The sequence below is a fragment of the Pipistrellus hanaki genome, assembly GCF_964339955.1.
Source record: "Pipistrellus hanaki genome assembly, chromosome: 11".
NCBI classification, from domain to species: Eukaryota; Metazoa; Chordata; class Mammalia; order Chiroptera; family Vespertilionidae; genus Pipistrellus; species Pipistrellus hanaki.
In genome coordinates, this window is record NC_140513.1 from 3474656 (window position 1) to 3490346 (window position 15691).

General features: G+C 50.1%; 1 protein-coding gene across 12 annotated transcripts in view; it reads left to right on the forward strand.

Moving 5' to 3' along the window:
- Window positions 1–15691, forward strand: part of FNBP1 (formin binding protein 1) — a 92136-nt gene that overhangs the window by 38231 nt on the left and 38214 nt on the right. For all 12 annotated transcript variants that reach the window (XR_014796423.1, XM_084899818.1, XM_084899826.1 and 9 more), the window contains exons 3-4: window positions 8127–8183; window positions 9524–9671. Coding sequence is in view for 11 of the 12 variants with exons in the window: in XM_084899818.1 (XP_084755944.1) it covers window positions 8127–8183; window positions 9524–9671 (205 nt within the window). In the remaining variant the exon portion in view is untranslated. The remainder of the gene's footprint in view (window positions 1–8126; window positions 8184–9523; window positions 9672–15691) is intronic.

Consider the following 15691-nt stretch of genomic DNA (forward strand, 5'->3'; position numbering starts at 1 on the left):
TGCCAGGGCCCTTTAAAAATATTTTCTTCTCTGAATTTTGAAGCAGCTGATTTTTTCAGAAAACTCTTTATGGAAGTAGAACTTCCATAGAGGGAGAAGGGCACAAATCACAAGCCACTCCCACCCCCTGAGGAGACAGAACCGACCCCTTTCTGTTCGGCACCCTGCCCCCAAGGGTGGCCACTCTCCAGACGTCTGACAGCAGCAGATTTTGTCCTGACTATATTTTATAATTTTTATTTATTGATTTTGGGGAGGGGGGAGAGAAACATCCATTTGTTGTCCTACTTATTTTATGTGTTCATTGGCTGATTCTTGTGCGTGTCCTGAAACTGGGGACCAAACCCAAAATGTTGGTGTATTGGGATGATGACCTAACCCAGGGGTCGGCAAACCTCGGCTTGTGAGCAACATGCGGCTCTTTGGCCCCTTGGGTGTGGCTCTTCCACAAAATACCATGGCCTGGGCAAGTCTATGTTGAAGAAGTGGCGTTAGAAGAAGTTTAAGTTTAAAAAATTTGACTCTCAAAAGAAATTTCGATCATTGTACTGTTGACATTTGGCTCTGGTGACTCATGAGTTTGCCGACCACTGACTGAACCAATTGAGCTACCTGGCCAGGCTCGTCTCGCCTGTTTTTGGACCTTACGTGAGCATCTTCACTTGTAGGCAGCATTTGTATTTGGCTTCATTGGTCTCCGTTATGTTTGTGAGACTCAGTCTCGTTGTTGGATGTGGTAGTTTCAGGATTTTGGTGGCATGAGTGCCGCAGTCCATCCATCCTCCGCTTGCTCGCTCCCTCCCTGGGGAAAGCACAGACCCAGGAGTGGAAGTGGGGTTGGAGGCTCTGATGGTTAGTGTGAGTAGATGGGCCCGATGATCTTCCAGAACGCTCCTGCTGGTGCGTGCTCCCCAGCAGCGTGGGGGAGGCCCCAGGGTAACATTGGAAAAGCAATTTGGACCTCTTGCATCTTTAATGATGAAATTACCCAAGAAATGTATGCTTTTCTGTAAAATGCAGAAAAGTTTTGGTAGAACCAAGCTTGGACGTGAGGTGGCATGCAAAATCTTGAGGGACTCCTGGTTCGGTTGAGTTGGTTTGTGCTGATGGTCAAAGGTCTAGATGACTTGGTTTGGAAATATTTCTTTTTAATGCAAAGCTCATCTTCTCAAGGGGCAAGTCACGTGTCACTGGAAGGCCGGCTTCTCGCAGGGCCGCTGGCACTCGTCCTTGGAGGCCCTTAGAGCCTCAGTGAGCTGCTCCAGTTTGGTCATGTGGATGTTGCCCTGCTGGTCATAAATGTTTTCTTTCACATGCAAATGGTACCTGCAGTTCTAGCCAAAGTGAGGCCTCACCGTCTGGATGTGTCTCTGTGATGTCTTCCTCCTTGTCCTCTTAGCTCCTCTGCCGGCGCCTGCGGCCCTCTCTCCTCCGCTGTGGAGGGTTGTTACCGGGGCCATCAGGGATGGATGTCAGCCCTCAGGGATGTCATTAGGTTGGTCCTCACCTGGTTCCGCCTTGTTCTGTGTCAGAGGGGAGTGTTTTCTTAGTCCCCCCTTCCCAGGATGTCCCACTCCCTCCCTATCACTCTCCCCAAGTTCCAGGACAGGCTTAGGGATCCCCCAGTCCCCCCTCTCCCCGCCCGCTGTCCGTTTTCCACAAAGAGCAGATGGTGGCGTTCCTCTGTGCAATCACCCGCACCTCCCCGTTTCACTCCAGGGAACCAGAATCCGCAGGGAGGGCGTCCCGCCGAGCGCTGGGTGATCGTCCTGTACCCCCTACCCCTCTGACATCATCTCCTTCCTCTCTCTTCCTGCTGACCTCTGTCCTAACCACTCTGGCTCCTTGCTGTTTCCTGTGCACACCGGCTGCCTTCACCCAGGGGACTGCACTGGCCTTCCCATGGGGAGGTCCCCGTATGTCCTCCCCCGGGAGCCACGTGGCCAGCACCCCATCTCCCCCAGGTCTTTGTTCCATAGCACCCAAACTTCCTAGCATTCCACCCTGTTTCCCCGAAAATAAGACAGTGTCGTATATTAATTTTTTCTCCCAAAGTTGCGCTAGGTCTTATTTTCAGGGGATGTCTTATCTTTCCCTGCGCTAGGTCTTATTTTCGGAGGATGTCTTATTTTCGGGGAAACACGGTATGTAACTTCATTTATTGTATTTGTTGTTTGTTGCTCCCGCCCCTTCCCTGCTGGAATGTAAGTCCCTCCAGGGCAGGGCCCCGAGTGTGCTCTCTCACGTGCCCGGCCTCCGTGTGCTCAGTAAGCAGTTGTAGGAAGCGGGCCTCAGCAGGTACAGGTGTAAGAGGAGCTCCTTGGTTGGCAGGGCTTCGGGAGAATTCTGTGAGAGCCAGTGAGGGTTTCCCCACAAACAGAACAACTCACCATGTGTCCCCAGGGTTCCAGGGGGACTCTACTGAGCGACACACAGGAAGTGCCTGAGCCTGAGGAGCTAACTCTCTCACCCAGGAAAAGAGGCTGCATGCAAATACACAAGGAAGTAAATGACAAAGATAGCATTTCCGCCTCAATAGGCGAGGCCAGTGATGCGATAGAGTGTAGCTGGCTGGCCCGGGAAAGCCCACTGAGGCCGCAGGTGGAGGAGGGGCAGGTGGTGTGGGGAGAAGCTCTGCCCAGCCGTGGGAAGGCCCTGAGGGGGGACGCGGTCCAGGAACAGAGAGGCCAATGTGACTGGAGCACAGTCAACAAATACTGCTTACACTCTAATGTGATGTTGAAAAATCCGCATGATCTTTCTTTTCAAATAGATTTTTATTGATTTTAGAGAGGAAGGGAGAGGGATAGAGAAATAGAAACATCACTGATGAGAATCATTGACCGGCTGCCTCCTGTACACCCCCCCACTGGGGATCGAGCCTGCAACCCAGGCATGTGCCCTTGGCCAGCATCGAACCTGGGACCCTTCAGTCCACAGGCTGATGCTCTAGCAACTGAGCCAAACCAGCTAGGGCAAGCCACATGATCTTTGGGGGGAGATATTATCATTAAATATATATATATTTTTTCTGTGTTGTAGGAAAAACGGCCGGTTTATTTTAGACGTAGATGGTGATCAGGACTTTGGCTTCTGTAGGTCAGTGGCTGGCAAACCACACAGCCCTTGGTCAAATTCACCCACGGCCTGGTCTTAAAAATAAATAAAGTTTTATTGGAATACAGCCACATCCATTCATTTATGTATTGTCTATGGCTGCTTTTGCAAAAAAAAAAAAAAGGTAGTTGAATAGGTGTAACCAAGACCACGTGACCGTGACCTATTCGCAAGTCTAAAATGTTTACTGATTGCCCTTTACCGAAAAAGCTTGTTGACCCAGCTAGCGTGATGATTCCTAATAGAATTTAAAAACATCTGTATCCTGTGTAAGAGCACCAACTATTGATTGCCCTTAGCAACTGTTTCTCTTTACCAAAAAAACAAAACAAAAGCACACACACACAAACTAAGTTCTTTTGTTATGACCTGGTAATGAATGCATATGATTAAAAATCTGGAAAGGCCAGAGGTACAGAATGGTGTGCAATGAAGTGTCCCGTGTGTTACCCCCTCCCCGGGGACAGTAAATGCTATCAGTGTCTTAAGTGTCCTTCCAGAGAGATATTACACGCGCACACACACACACACACACGCACGCACGCACAATGGCTCGGTGTGCCCTGGCCTTCCTGTGCCCGGGGGATTGTTCTGAGGCTCATTTTGATTTTTTGCAGCTTTCCAGGGTTGTGTTGGATTGGTGGATGTGTTGATTGTTTCCAGTTGTTTGCAACTCTGAACATAGTTGCAATGAATAACCTTAAAGAATACACTTGGCCAAGCAAATCGAGAGGATAAATTCCTAAAAGCAATACTTGGGTTGGTAGAATTTGCCAAGTGCCCCCCTCAGAGGCGTGACCATTAGCACTCTCCTCTCCGTGACAGCGCTATTCTCCTGGCCCTCGCTGCTTCCCGGCACCAGGGCCAGCTTGAAACAGAAAAATTGGGAAGTCTGAGCGTTCATGTGTGTTTCTCTTCGTATGAGTGTGGTCGAGCATGTTTTTATAGAATTGAGCCATTTCTGCTTTCTTCTTAATGAGCCACTCATGTTCTGGTCAATGTTCGTTTGTTTTTCGTTGTTTTTTTAAATGTTTTTGCTTTTTTTTAGCTCATTGTAAATAAAGGGCAACTATGTAGAAACCATTTGATAAAGTGTTGCATCTTGTATACACAAGGTGTTACATTTACATTTACTTTAACTGCAGAAAAGACACTAAAGTGAAACTGAAGGGTTTGCTGAACTTGATTAAACAGACTCACAAGATTTAGCAAGAAGATTATGGAAACTTGCCGAGGGTCCTTACTGCTTGCTTTCATAAAGCCCCACGTTGTCATTTTGAACAGGCTCCTTTGACTCACTGCGAGGAAGGAGAGGAAAAAAATGTATTTACATGTTTCGCTTCCTCTTCTAATCAAATTATGTAATTTGGTCTGTAACATGATTTCCACAGTTAATTTATCTTCATTCTCTATTTAAAAACAGATTCGTGCTCGCCACCATGGCTTCTGCCATAGCTCTCCTCCCCTTGCTGGAATCCAGCAGATTGGGCTGGGTCCCCTAAGAAAGAGCGTATGGCACAATCCCCGAGTTCTCCCTGTGCCAGGAGCGCCTCTGTCCTTGACAACCATAGCCTGGCTGCTCTCTGTCCCACTTCCCTTCTCTCCACACGTGGTTGCAGCTGTGTTTGGTGGCGACATGTGGGGCCAGCCAGCTTCTTGTCTCTGTGGGTGACTCGCTCTTTGAGTACGGTGACCGGACATCCCGCTTTTGGCGGGACAGTCCCGATTCCTAACAAATTGTCCCGCGTCCCGCGGCATTTTTAAAAAGTCCCGATTTTTTTTTTTTTACCGGTTTGGCTCAGTGGATAGAGCGGGACAAATTGTTAAAAATAGGGACTGGTCACCTTATCTTTTTTTTTTTTTTTTTGTCACTCAGCATTGTGATGGCTTTACCAGGCTCGCCTTGCATGGGCCCTTCTGTCAGCGTTTCGGGCCCTTTTGTATGCGATTCAGTTCTCCATTGTTTTGGGGGAACTTCCTTTGGTTGGATCTGATTCTTGTTTTCTATTCTACTTATGGGTTAGATGCTTCAGAGACAGTTTTTCTTATGTCCTCGTCCTCTTGTTCTGTGCCTGGTCTTTTTTTTCCCTCCCCCATGCTGTTAGCTGTTTTTCACCTGGGGATTCTCTCCATCTAACCTCTCCCCTGTGGAATTGGATAGCCAGCCTGGTTTATATTAGTTCTCTAATTGAGTGTTTTTGTTTTTACTTCCTTTTTTTGCTTTGCAGTCTCCCCTCTTATCTGACTCTGTTTTATCCTACGATCTGAGGACTTTTACTCTGCCGGCTTTGTGTTTTTATGAAGTTTGTCTGTCGTGGAAGCTGTTCTGGAGGAGTGTGGGGTAGGGTCTTTTCTAGGATGTTTTCTTCCAGGTTGAGTTTTTCTCTGTTATCCACTTCCTCCCCGCCCCCTTCCCTTTTCTTCTGAGTTACAGATCGTATCTTCTATTGCAGATTGTATCTCCTAGCTGGCTTACCGTTAGCAGGGCGGTTTAGGAGAACAGACTGGAGTCCCAATGACTTGGTCCTGTCATTGATTTGGGGTAAAATGCTCTCCGTGTTATCTTTTCACCTGTGAAATGGAAATGGAGAGATGAGACAGGGGCCGGAGACCAGGATGCCGGGACACAGGCTCTATTGGAGAGAAGACCCTGCCGGGCTGCCTTCCAAGGAGAGAGCACGTGCCGGGTGAACACGCCTTTTGAGGGGAGAAAAAGGAAGGGACGGAGCTGAGGGCACTCGGCACAGGCTGATTGGTGGTTCATGTAAGGCACATGATTAGGGACCTGGGGACTTAGGAATCGGGGGCTTAGGGTGTTTGGCAGGTGCTGATTGGTGTTCACTGTACAGTCCATATAAGGTGCCTGGTTAGGTGCTCAGGAATGTCCGTGCTGCAGGTGGAGTTTACGTCATTCTCCTGCCATCAGTTGGAGGAAGGGACATCTATCAGAAATAATACTGCCGAAACCGGTTTGGCTCAGTGGATAGAGCATCCGTCTGCAGACTGAAGGGTCCCAGTTTTGATTCCTGTCAAGGGCATGTACGTTGGTTGTGGGCATATCCCCGGTAGTGGGTGTGCAGGAAGCAGCTGGTCGATGTTTCTAGCTCTCTATCCCTCTCCCTTCCTCTCTGTGAAAAATCAATAAAATATATATATATTTTTTAAAAAGAAATAATACTAATTCCCTCCTTACAAGGTTGTTGGGGGACTTACTGGTTGAGCATGTACACGGCTAGGCTGTGTCATCACCGGGGCTCCCATGCCGGGAGGTCCGTGAAGACCCCGCCCCTGCTTCTAGTGCCTTCGGTCTCTCCCCCTGAGCTCCGCACAGGGCGAGGGTCAGGGGAGAGCCTGGTTAGAGGTTCGTTTGGGGGTTACTCTATGAGGTCAGAGGTGTATCCTCTTTCTTGGAACCCTAGTTTGGGGTGATCTCGCCCTGGCCAGCCTGACTGTCCTATCATTGTCCCCAGGTGCGCCCTTTGTTCACTTCTGTTCTGTCAGCATTCGGGGTCCCGTGGCAGGGAGGGTCAGCCGGTGTCCATTCTGTGCTGCCCCAGAATCTCCGTCCCCACCCAGCCCACACTGTCCAAAGTGTGCACCGTTCCTTACCAGTTTATCTGCTGCTGTTGACCGTATTCCTGGCTGTTCATCTTCACCTCTTGTTGTTGGGAACGCGCAATTCTCTGATCGAAGTTTCTTCTGCCATCTTTTTTCCAGAAATCTTGTGGGAGCTTTTAAAAAAATCAAAGAGAGAGAGAAAATAAAACAAAACAAAACATTCCTGGACCCAACCCTGGCCCTTCCATTTCAGAGGGTCTGGGCTCTGGCCCAATGTCTCCTTTTTAAAAGCCTTTCTCTGCGGCTCTTACGATCAGCCATGTTTAATGCAATGCCCTTGTTAAAGGTCGTATATTTCTCTCTTACCTTTTCATTAGTCTCTCTGCAGAGCAAGTTAAGTATATAAAACGCTTACGATTTTTCAGGAAGATCCATAAATTTAAAGATGCCTTTTGTGGTTGGTTGGCTTGCTTGTGTTTTTCTTTTTTTCTTTTTTTCAAAATAACCTCATCCAAATAAGCCTGTCTCAGAGAATGGAAATGGAAGTTGACCTTTTTTCCTGAGAGATATTCTTCAGACCTGGAGCTCACCTCTAGGCCTCTGAAGCTTTCAGTCTTCAGCTGGCCTTTCTGGGGTGAATTATTCAGCGATGCTCTTAGGAAGCATTTGGATGCTTAGATGCTAACGTGGTCAGCAGGCACCCGACCCTGATGGTCCTCACAGCGTGTCACGCGCCACGGTCTCCGGTCCTGTGTAGGTTTGACTGCTTAATGGGAATAAAGAAAGCTGTTTCACCTGGGTTTGTTCAAGTTATGTTACCTTCAACTGATGTAAGAATTACTTGTATGGCTGCCAAGGACTGGAAGCTAAAAAGAAAGCGAGGATTAAAAAGAAAACACCTTGAGCTCAGCTGTGGTGGCTCAGTGGTTGAGCGTTGATCTGTGACCCGGGAGGTCAGGGTTCGAGTCCCAGTCGGGACACATCCCCGGGTTGCCGGCTCCATCCCCCGTGAGGGGCGTGCAGAAGGCAGCCGATCAATGAATCTCTGTCATCATTGATGTGTCTATCTCTCTCTCCCTTTCCCTTCCTCTCTGAAATCAATAGGAAAATATTTTTAAAAAACAAAACACACATCTTTAAAGTTTTGAAAGAATTTTCAATAGGGTTTGAGTGTCGAAGTGGCCTGTGCCCTCCAGTGGAGTCAAGCAGGCTGTCCACGGCTCCACCTGTGAGCCAAGACTCGGCTGTGCAGTCCATCATAGGAGTTTCTCCTTCGCACGTGGTGGGGAGTGGAAGGAAATTCGTGGATTCCGGCCGTGGGAGTTTTGTGATTATTTTTTTAAACTTAAAAACACAAAAACTTAAAAACAAAACAGAACACCGACGTCATCCGTCACCCCTGACTTCTCGCTTCGCCCTGTGTAAGGTGACGTGTCGCTTTTCTGTCTTAGGAACCTCTCGAAGAAATACCAGCCCAAAAAGAACTCGAAGGAGGAAGAAGAATACAGGTGTGTTCACGTGACAATGATGTGGCCCTCTCCACGCCCCTGGGGGCGGGGGGAGGTGGTGAAGGAGGGGAGAGATGGAGACCTCCACAAATGAGTTCATTCTCTTCCTCGCATTTGTGTTCGTTTTTACATTGGGGGAGAGAAAGCCAAAGGCCTCCTCAAGGAGCTTTTCTTGTGCTGAGGCACGAGAGCTTGTGCAGATGGTTTCAGTTAGGGTAATTAGGAAAAGCTCAGGACGAATCCAAGCAGGTGCAGGGAGGATGGATTGTGTGTTCCACAGCAAGCATGTCAAACTCTCGGCCCGCGGGCCACATTCGGGCCACAACGAACATTTTTGTGACCCGACCAATATCACAATATGTCAGAAATGTTTTAATAAAAATTTCGTAACTTAATTTTGACAGTATTCTGGTGTACATAATTATTAATAATGAACTACAACGTTATTAATGACTACAGCTAATGACTGGTTACTATAATCATGCTGCATTCATCTCCCTTACGTGCCTTACATTCAGGTCACCATTTCTCTCCACTAATACCAGCAGTGAATATTGTAGCAACCAATGGCCACATTATTAGTCTTGTACTGACTCGTTGGGTGTGCACAACAGGAAATATTTCGCTTTCAGAGAACAAAAAAAAATAGATTTATTTGCTTTACGCTTACTAATTTGTGCAGTTATCCAGTGTCTGGTAAGTTAATGTTCAAGAAATATTAATTTTTATTAAAATGTTCTATTAGTTTATGTTAAGGATGACTCATTTATTTTAACCCTTTGTATTCAGCATGTCTCTATCAAAATAAACCTACATTTCTATGAAAATGAAACTTTTGTTTTTTTGTGGCCCCCATACACTTACACCTTGTTTATTCGGGCCGTGTTAGCCTTTGAGTTTGACATGCTTGCTCTACAATCTTGATTTGGCTTTGTAACATCAAGAGTCTCATTCAGCCTAGTTCATCCAAGAAACATGTCCATGTCAGCCAGCGACTAAGGCATTTTAACATGGGCAGTCCCAAGGTATTCCGTCCCTAACTTGGGGCTAAAGATCCATTAGGTTCATGCACACACAGCGTGCATACGAGTCTTGGGTTCTGTTTGCACTAAGTATTAGCAAAGCCAGTTAGTGCCCTGCATAGAGCAGTTCAGTTTCCACAAAACGAAAAGAGTTTCTGTTGTAATTAATTCCGAGCCGTTTCGATGGAAACACTCTTACGTGTAATGAACCGTCAGGGTCCTGTGGGAGGCTGGTTTCAATGACTGTTTCCCGGCGTGGAGCAGCGGGAGCACGGGTGTGGCCGCGGCTGAGGACGGCGGCGTGTGCTCTGTCCCCAGGTACACCGCGTGCAGGGCCTTCCTCTCCACCCTGAACGAGATGAACGACTACGCGGGGCAGCACGAGGTGGTCTCCGAGAACCTGGCCTCGCAGATCCTCGCCGGCTTGGCCCGCTACGTCCAGGAGCTGAAGCAGGAAAGGAAATCGGTACGAGATCTGTGTTTTCCTCTCAGAGACGTGGGCCGAGGATGAGGGGAACAGCCCTAGAAACCTTAAAATCACACAGAATCAGAGATGGCGGGACTTACCGTGGTACCTGTGAGAATCGTATACAAGTTATGGGCCTTGTCCCCAGGTCTTTACAATTTTAGGGCCCCCTAGGACTCCCTGAAGCACGTCTGTGAATCCCAGAATACTAATTCCTTTGAGGAATTTAAATATATTTGAGGATAAGCAGTATAATATGGGTGTGCTGGGTGGAATAAGCAGTATTAAATGCTGTCGAAACCGGTTTGGCTCGGTGGATAGAGCGTCTGTCTGTGGACTGAAGGGTCCCAGGTTCGATTCCGGTCAAGGGCATATAACCGGTCAAGGGTACATTGGTTGTGGGCACATCCCCGGTGGGGGGTGTGCAGGAGACAGCCAGTCAATGTTTCTCTCTCATCGATGTTTTTAACTCTCTATTTCTCTCTCTCTTCCTCTCTGTAAAAAAAAAAATCAATAATATATATATTTTTAAAATAAATGCTTACAAGGACTTTTAACAAGCAAGAAAGATGACCTCAGTTCCACCCACTTGATGTCTTGGCTCACCCGTTGCTATCTAATGAGGAGGACCTTTTTGCTTCTCTGGACACCATTAATATCTTCTCATGGCTTTTATTGTAAACAAGAGAGAAATGTATGCTCACTATATTCATAGTCGATGTTTGCCCTAAGATCTATTTTTAAGCCATGATCTATATCATTGAGCTTTGATCGCTTGCTAGGTGCAAAATAATTTGTTAGCAATAAAGTACAGAGTTGGCCAGTGACATGCTTTTTAAAAAATATATGTATATTTTATTGATTTTTACAGAGAGGAAGGGAGAGAGATAGAGAGCTAAAAACGTCGATGAGAGAGAAACATCGACCAGCTGCCTCCTACACACCCCCTACTGGGGATGCGCCCGCAACCAAGGTACATGCCCTTGACCGGAATCAAACCCAGGACCCTTCAGCCTGCAGACCGACGCTCTATTCACTGAGCCAAGCCAGCCAGGGCAGGGTCATACCCTTTGGGCCATTTGATACAGTGGCTGAAATCCTGTCTGCTCAAAGGGATGATTTCAAATCTGCAGCCTGGAGTATTTCCGAGCTCAATCCAGAATCCTAGTGGGGAGTTATTTTTCTTCTTGGTTTTGCTGGTTGAAATAGATGAATCCCTAACAAGAGCCTGCATGGTGACGTGGCTCTTCCCCCTTGCTGTGGAGGCGTGCGAGGCAGGAGAAGGCAGGTGGTGGGAGAGATGGACATTCTTTTTGCCTTTGTGACCGTAGAGTGACTGTGAGTTAGCTGTTTGATGTCTGAGCTTTCACATCTCCACAGTAGGAGGGTACTAGCTACTCATGCTTCCAGGAAAGATGTGTTTTTCCACAGCGTTTCCACCTGTGCTGTATTCATTCTCACATACAGAGCCGCTCCCTCACACAGCGGTATGAATAACCAGTGTTGGTCCTGACACCCCGATCTGTAGGCTGGTCTTTGGGAAAACACGTTGAGTTTTCAAAGGTAAATTCTTAAAAAGACAGTCTTGACTGGCCACCATAAAAGCAGAGCGTTTAGGTTCTTCCCCGGCTGATGTCTGGGCCCCGCATTTCTCCTTGGGAGCGTGGACACTGGAGGCCCGGGCTGCTGGCCTGGGCCTGGCCTGGGCTCCTCGGGGTCCCTTCCCCGGGCCCAGCTGGTCAGTGTTTGGTGAAGTGAAGCCACGGAGCATGGCAGTGGGAAGGAGGCTTAAGTTTGCTGAGAAGGTATTTTTATTACAAATGAATTTGGGGAAAATAAGCCTTAAATCAAAGCAGAATGCGACTCCTGTCACGCACGTTCTGGGTTTATGGCTTTGGACTTAAATGAGGGTGAAACGCTCCTGTGAGCCGGTCTGAAGGTGGCTCAGAGTTTTCCTGCCCAGCACACACCTCTCTGCCCACAGAGCTGAGCGGCATGCATTACCCCGGGCAGCTGAGAGGGCCAGTGTTCGGACCGCCGCGCTGTGGCTTTGGAGGAAGTTGTAATATTTGTCACAGACATGTTTTCTGGATGCTCCTCTTTTCTCTGCCCTTTTCAAGTCTTTGTGTTCCTTTGTTTTCCTCTGCGGAATCTGAGTTTTATTTAAAATTCCAGATGGCTGACTGTCCTCATTGAATGTTTATTCTTTTTTTCTCCCTCCCAGTTTTTTGTTTGTTTGTTTGTTTTTTGAGTGGCTGTTCCCACACCAATGCCATATTTTGCTTTATTCAGGAGTTCTGGAAGTTAATGAACTGTTGTATTTATAGGGTAAAAGTAAACACTGTTGTGCCTAATTGTGGAGTGAGGACGATAAACACGCTCACAGTGTTCAGCCTCACTGATTTCTCAGAGCCGCACTCTGCGAGCTGTGTCGCTGTGATTTTCTTTAAGTTAATGTGTGCTCAGGTTAGCTTCCCTGTGATTTTTTTTTATCTCAGCTCCCCCTGGGCACTGGGAGATTTCTAAAACCGCCTGGAAGGATGGATGTACTTGTGTGTCTAAGGGTCACCCCAAGCCTGGACACGAAAGTGAGCCTCGCTGGCCCCCAGAGGCCATCAGGCATGTTGAAAGTCTCCCTGTGTGCGGAGAGAAAGGAAAGCATCTCACCGGGAGAAAGCGGGGCCCCCGCGGGCCGGGAGCTGGCATTTCCTGTCTGTCCCGGAGGAGAGGAGCGGGCGATGACCTCACCGGCGGGCGGGCGGGCGGGAGGGCCTGTTATCTCCGAGAACAATCCCGCTCTGTGCGGCCGCGGGCAGCTTCTCCGCACACCGCCCCTGTCCAGGAGGTGCGTGTGCATGGCTCCAGGGAGCAGCAGGCACATCTGGCGAGCTGGTGAGCTCAGCTCGCGGCCGTCGAACATCAGAGGGCTTTGGTTCCATCGGCCGGCTCCTATGCCGTCAGGCAGCAGTGGCTGTGCGTGCATGTGTGTGTGTGTGTGTGTGTGTGTGTGTGTGTGTGTGTGTGAGAGTGTGTGTGTCTGTGTGTGTGTGTGTGTGGTGTGTGTGAGTGTGTGAGTGCATGGTGTGTGTGTGTGTGAGTGTGTGTATGTGTACGAATGAGTATGTGTGTGGGGTGTGTGTTTGTGGGTGTGTGTGTGCTGTGTGTGGTGTGTGTGTGTGAGTGTGTGAGTGAGTGAGTGTGTGTGTGTGTGGTATGTGTATGCCTGGTGTGTGGTGTGTGTGTGAGTGTGTGAATGCGTGTGTGGTGTGTGTGTGGTGTGTGTGTATGTGTGTGTGAGTGAGTGTATGTGTGGGCATGAATATGTGTGTGGAGTGTGTGTGTGTGTGTGGTGTGTGTGTGTGTGTGTGTGTGTGTGTGTGTGTGTGTGACCCACATAAGTTTTTGTTTTTTAAAATATATTTTTATTGATTTCAGAGAGGAAAGGGGAGAAGGAGGGAGAGATAGAAGCTTCAAAGCAGGGAATCACTGATGGGCTGCCTCCTGCACACCCCGCAGTGGGGATGGAGCCCGAAACCCAGGCACAATTGCCCTGCCCAAGAATTGGAATTGACCTCTTGGTTCATAGGTCGAAGCTCAACCACTGAACCACACCAGCCAGGCAGCCACATACGTTTTGGAGGGGCACACGCTATAAAGAACGATTCAGAAGAGGTCACAGGCACCTGGGCTTTTTCTCACATCCCGTGAAGCCCTGGGATCACGCTGTGGGTTGGGTCCCTGCTTTAGGCTGACAGCTGTGGCTCAGGAGGCCTCGGAGGAAGCTCCCAGCAGGCAGGGCCACACCGGGCCTGAAACGTAAACTCACATTTATCCTAGAGCAGCCAGTGAAGGCCGGCGGGAGGGCTTCCCGGGTGGGGATTCAGCCGGAGCCATCCCTCCTGCCCCCCAGGTGTGCCCGTGTGTGCGGCCTGTGTCTCGGGGAAGACGCTGTGCTGGGCCTGCTGCTTCCTGCGCCTCCCGTGCGTGTGTCCTGTCCACTCGGGAGCGGGCAGTGCGGGGAGCCGGGGCCGGGCACCAGCCTGGAGCTTGGCTCAGGACGTGGGGCTCCGGTGTCTCCCTCTTTACGGGTCCCTCTTTGAATCTCAAAGTGAAATTGGGGAGAAGGGGAGACTTTTCTGAAAATCGCAAAGCACGGTGGTCCCTGCTGTCCGAATGGGACGATCCTCGGGCAGTTCGGGGAAGTTGCGTTTCTGAACGGACGGGGCCTCGGGCTGGCAGGGCACAGGGAGCCCGTCTGCCCTGGGCCATCCCCGGCCTGCCCCTCTGCCTCCCCGTCTGCCCACATCTCTGCCCCCTGAGCGCCCCTCACCGCCGCTTCCCTCCCGTCTCGTTCTAAGGGACCTTTGTGGCTCCAGAACCGGCTTCCACTTTGTACTTCCTCCGAAGTTCAGGGCTTCCCGGCTCCGCCTGGCTCTGTGCCCACTTCCCCACAGCGTGGCCCTGTCCTGCGGGTTCACTGCTGCCTCGGACTCGCTCTCTTTTCGGTGGCATCCCCGTGCCTGCGATGAGGCGGGAAAAGGAAGCCGGGGGCTGTCCGGGTTCAGAGACACTAAGGGTGGCTGCTGGCGGCCGCTGGCTGGAGAGAGGGGCGCTCACAGCCTGAAAGGGGAGTGCACCGGGGCGAGGAGCAGTCCCCTGCCGAGCAGCGCAGTCTTTTCCCGGAGGACCTGCTCTCCCCTGCGCCCGGCCTCAGCCTCCCGGCGGCCAGGTCAGCGGCCTCCTGGGACTCAGCTGAGCCCTGGGACCTGACCGGTCAGGTGAGACCAGGCCGTGCCGAGGGCCTCGGGGCTGCCGGCCTCCTCACCTGCCTTCCCCACGGCGCCCTCCCCGCTTACCTGTCCGCCAGGAAGCAGGCGGCACTGCCAGTGCAGCCAGAGAGAGCTCCTGGTTAATGGGAGCGCCGAGGGCGCTGCGGAGAGGGGCCAGGAAGAGCCAGCGGGATGCTGAGCCCCCGGGCCCCCCCAGGAAACAGGTCAGCGCCGGGCAGCTGCCTGGCCAGGGGACCCAGCCGGCCGAGAGCATCTTCGCTGGGGGAGGTTCTGATAGGCCGGAACCTCTCCATGGCAACCCCACCAGAACCGGAGGGTGAGGAGCCTGGTCAGGTCAACCTCGGAGTCACCCTGACACCAGAGCATGGCACTGCCCACACCTGGTCCGCAGCAACCGCACATCCATCCCGGCGGCTTTCCTGATGAAAGGGCCCGGCACCTGACCCTCTGCCACCACCTCTCCTGCCCCCCTGGTCCAGACGCCCCCAGCCTGCCCCCTCTTCTCTGGCCCCTGGCTCCTCATGTTTGTGAGGCTCACTCTGCTTTAGCCCTCTGGTGTCAGCGGCGGGCACATACCGGCCCAGGGCCTCCGCAGACAGCAGGAGGGGAATCTGTCTTAAATTTAAAAAGACCTAAGGAATGGAAGCGTCCGCCTACACAAAACAATAATACAAATACTTGTAGCAGCGTTATTCATAGCAGCCCCACGTGGGACAACCCAAAGCCAGCGGCTGGTGAATGGATACACTAGCTGTGGCATAGATCCACGCAGCGGGATGTCGCCTAGTGAGAAAAAGGACATGTGTGACACATGGACGAACCTGGAAAAGATCATCTGCTCAGTGAACACTATGAAGTGATGAGAGCCTTACTTAGGCCAGCCACGAAAGATAATGTTGGAGTTTTCATTTCTATGAAACTTCTAGAAACAGCGTATCGATAAGACAGAAAGCTAAGTGGTTGGTTGCCCAGGGCTGGGGAGGATCTGGGCAGGAGGGTGACAGCTAAGAGGTCATGGTTTCTCTTTTGGGGTGACAAAAAGGTTCTCAAACTGATTATCATGCAAATTGCATAATTGTGTGATTCTAGTAAAAACCATTGACTTGTAAATTTGCACGGGTGAATTGTATGGTGTGTGAGTTATATCTCAAAGCAATTAAAAATAAAGATCGAAGTGACTTTTGTCTTAAAACGTCCCTGTCACTTTTACAAGTGGCGTATAGAAGTCTT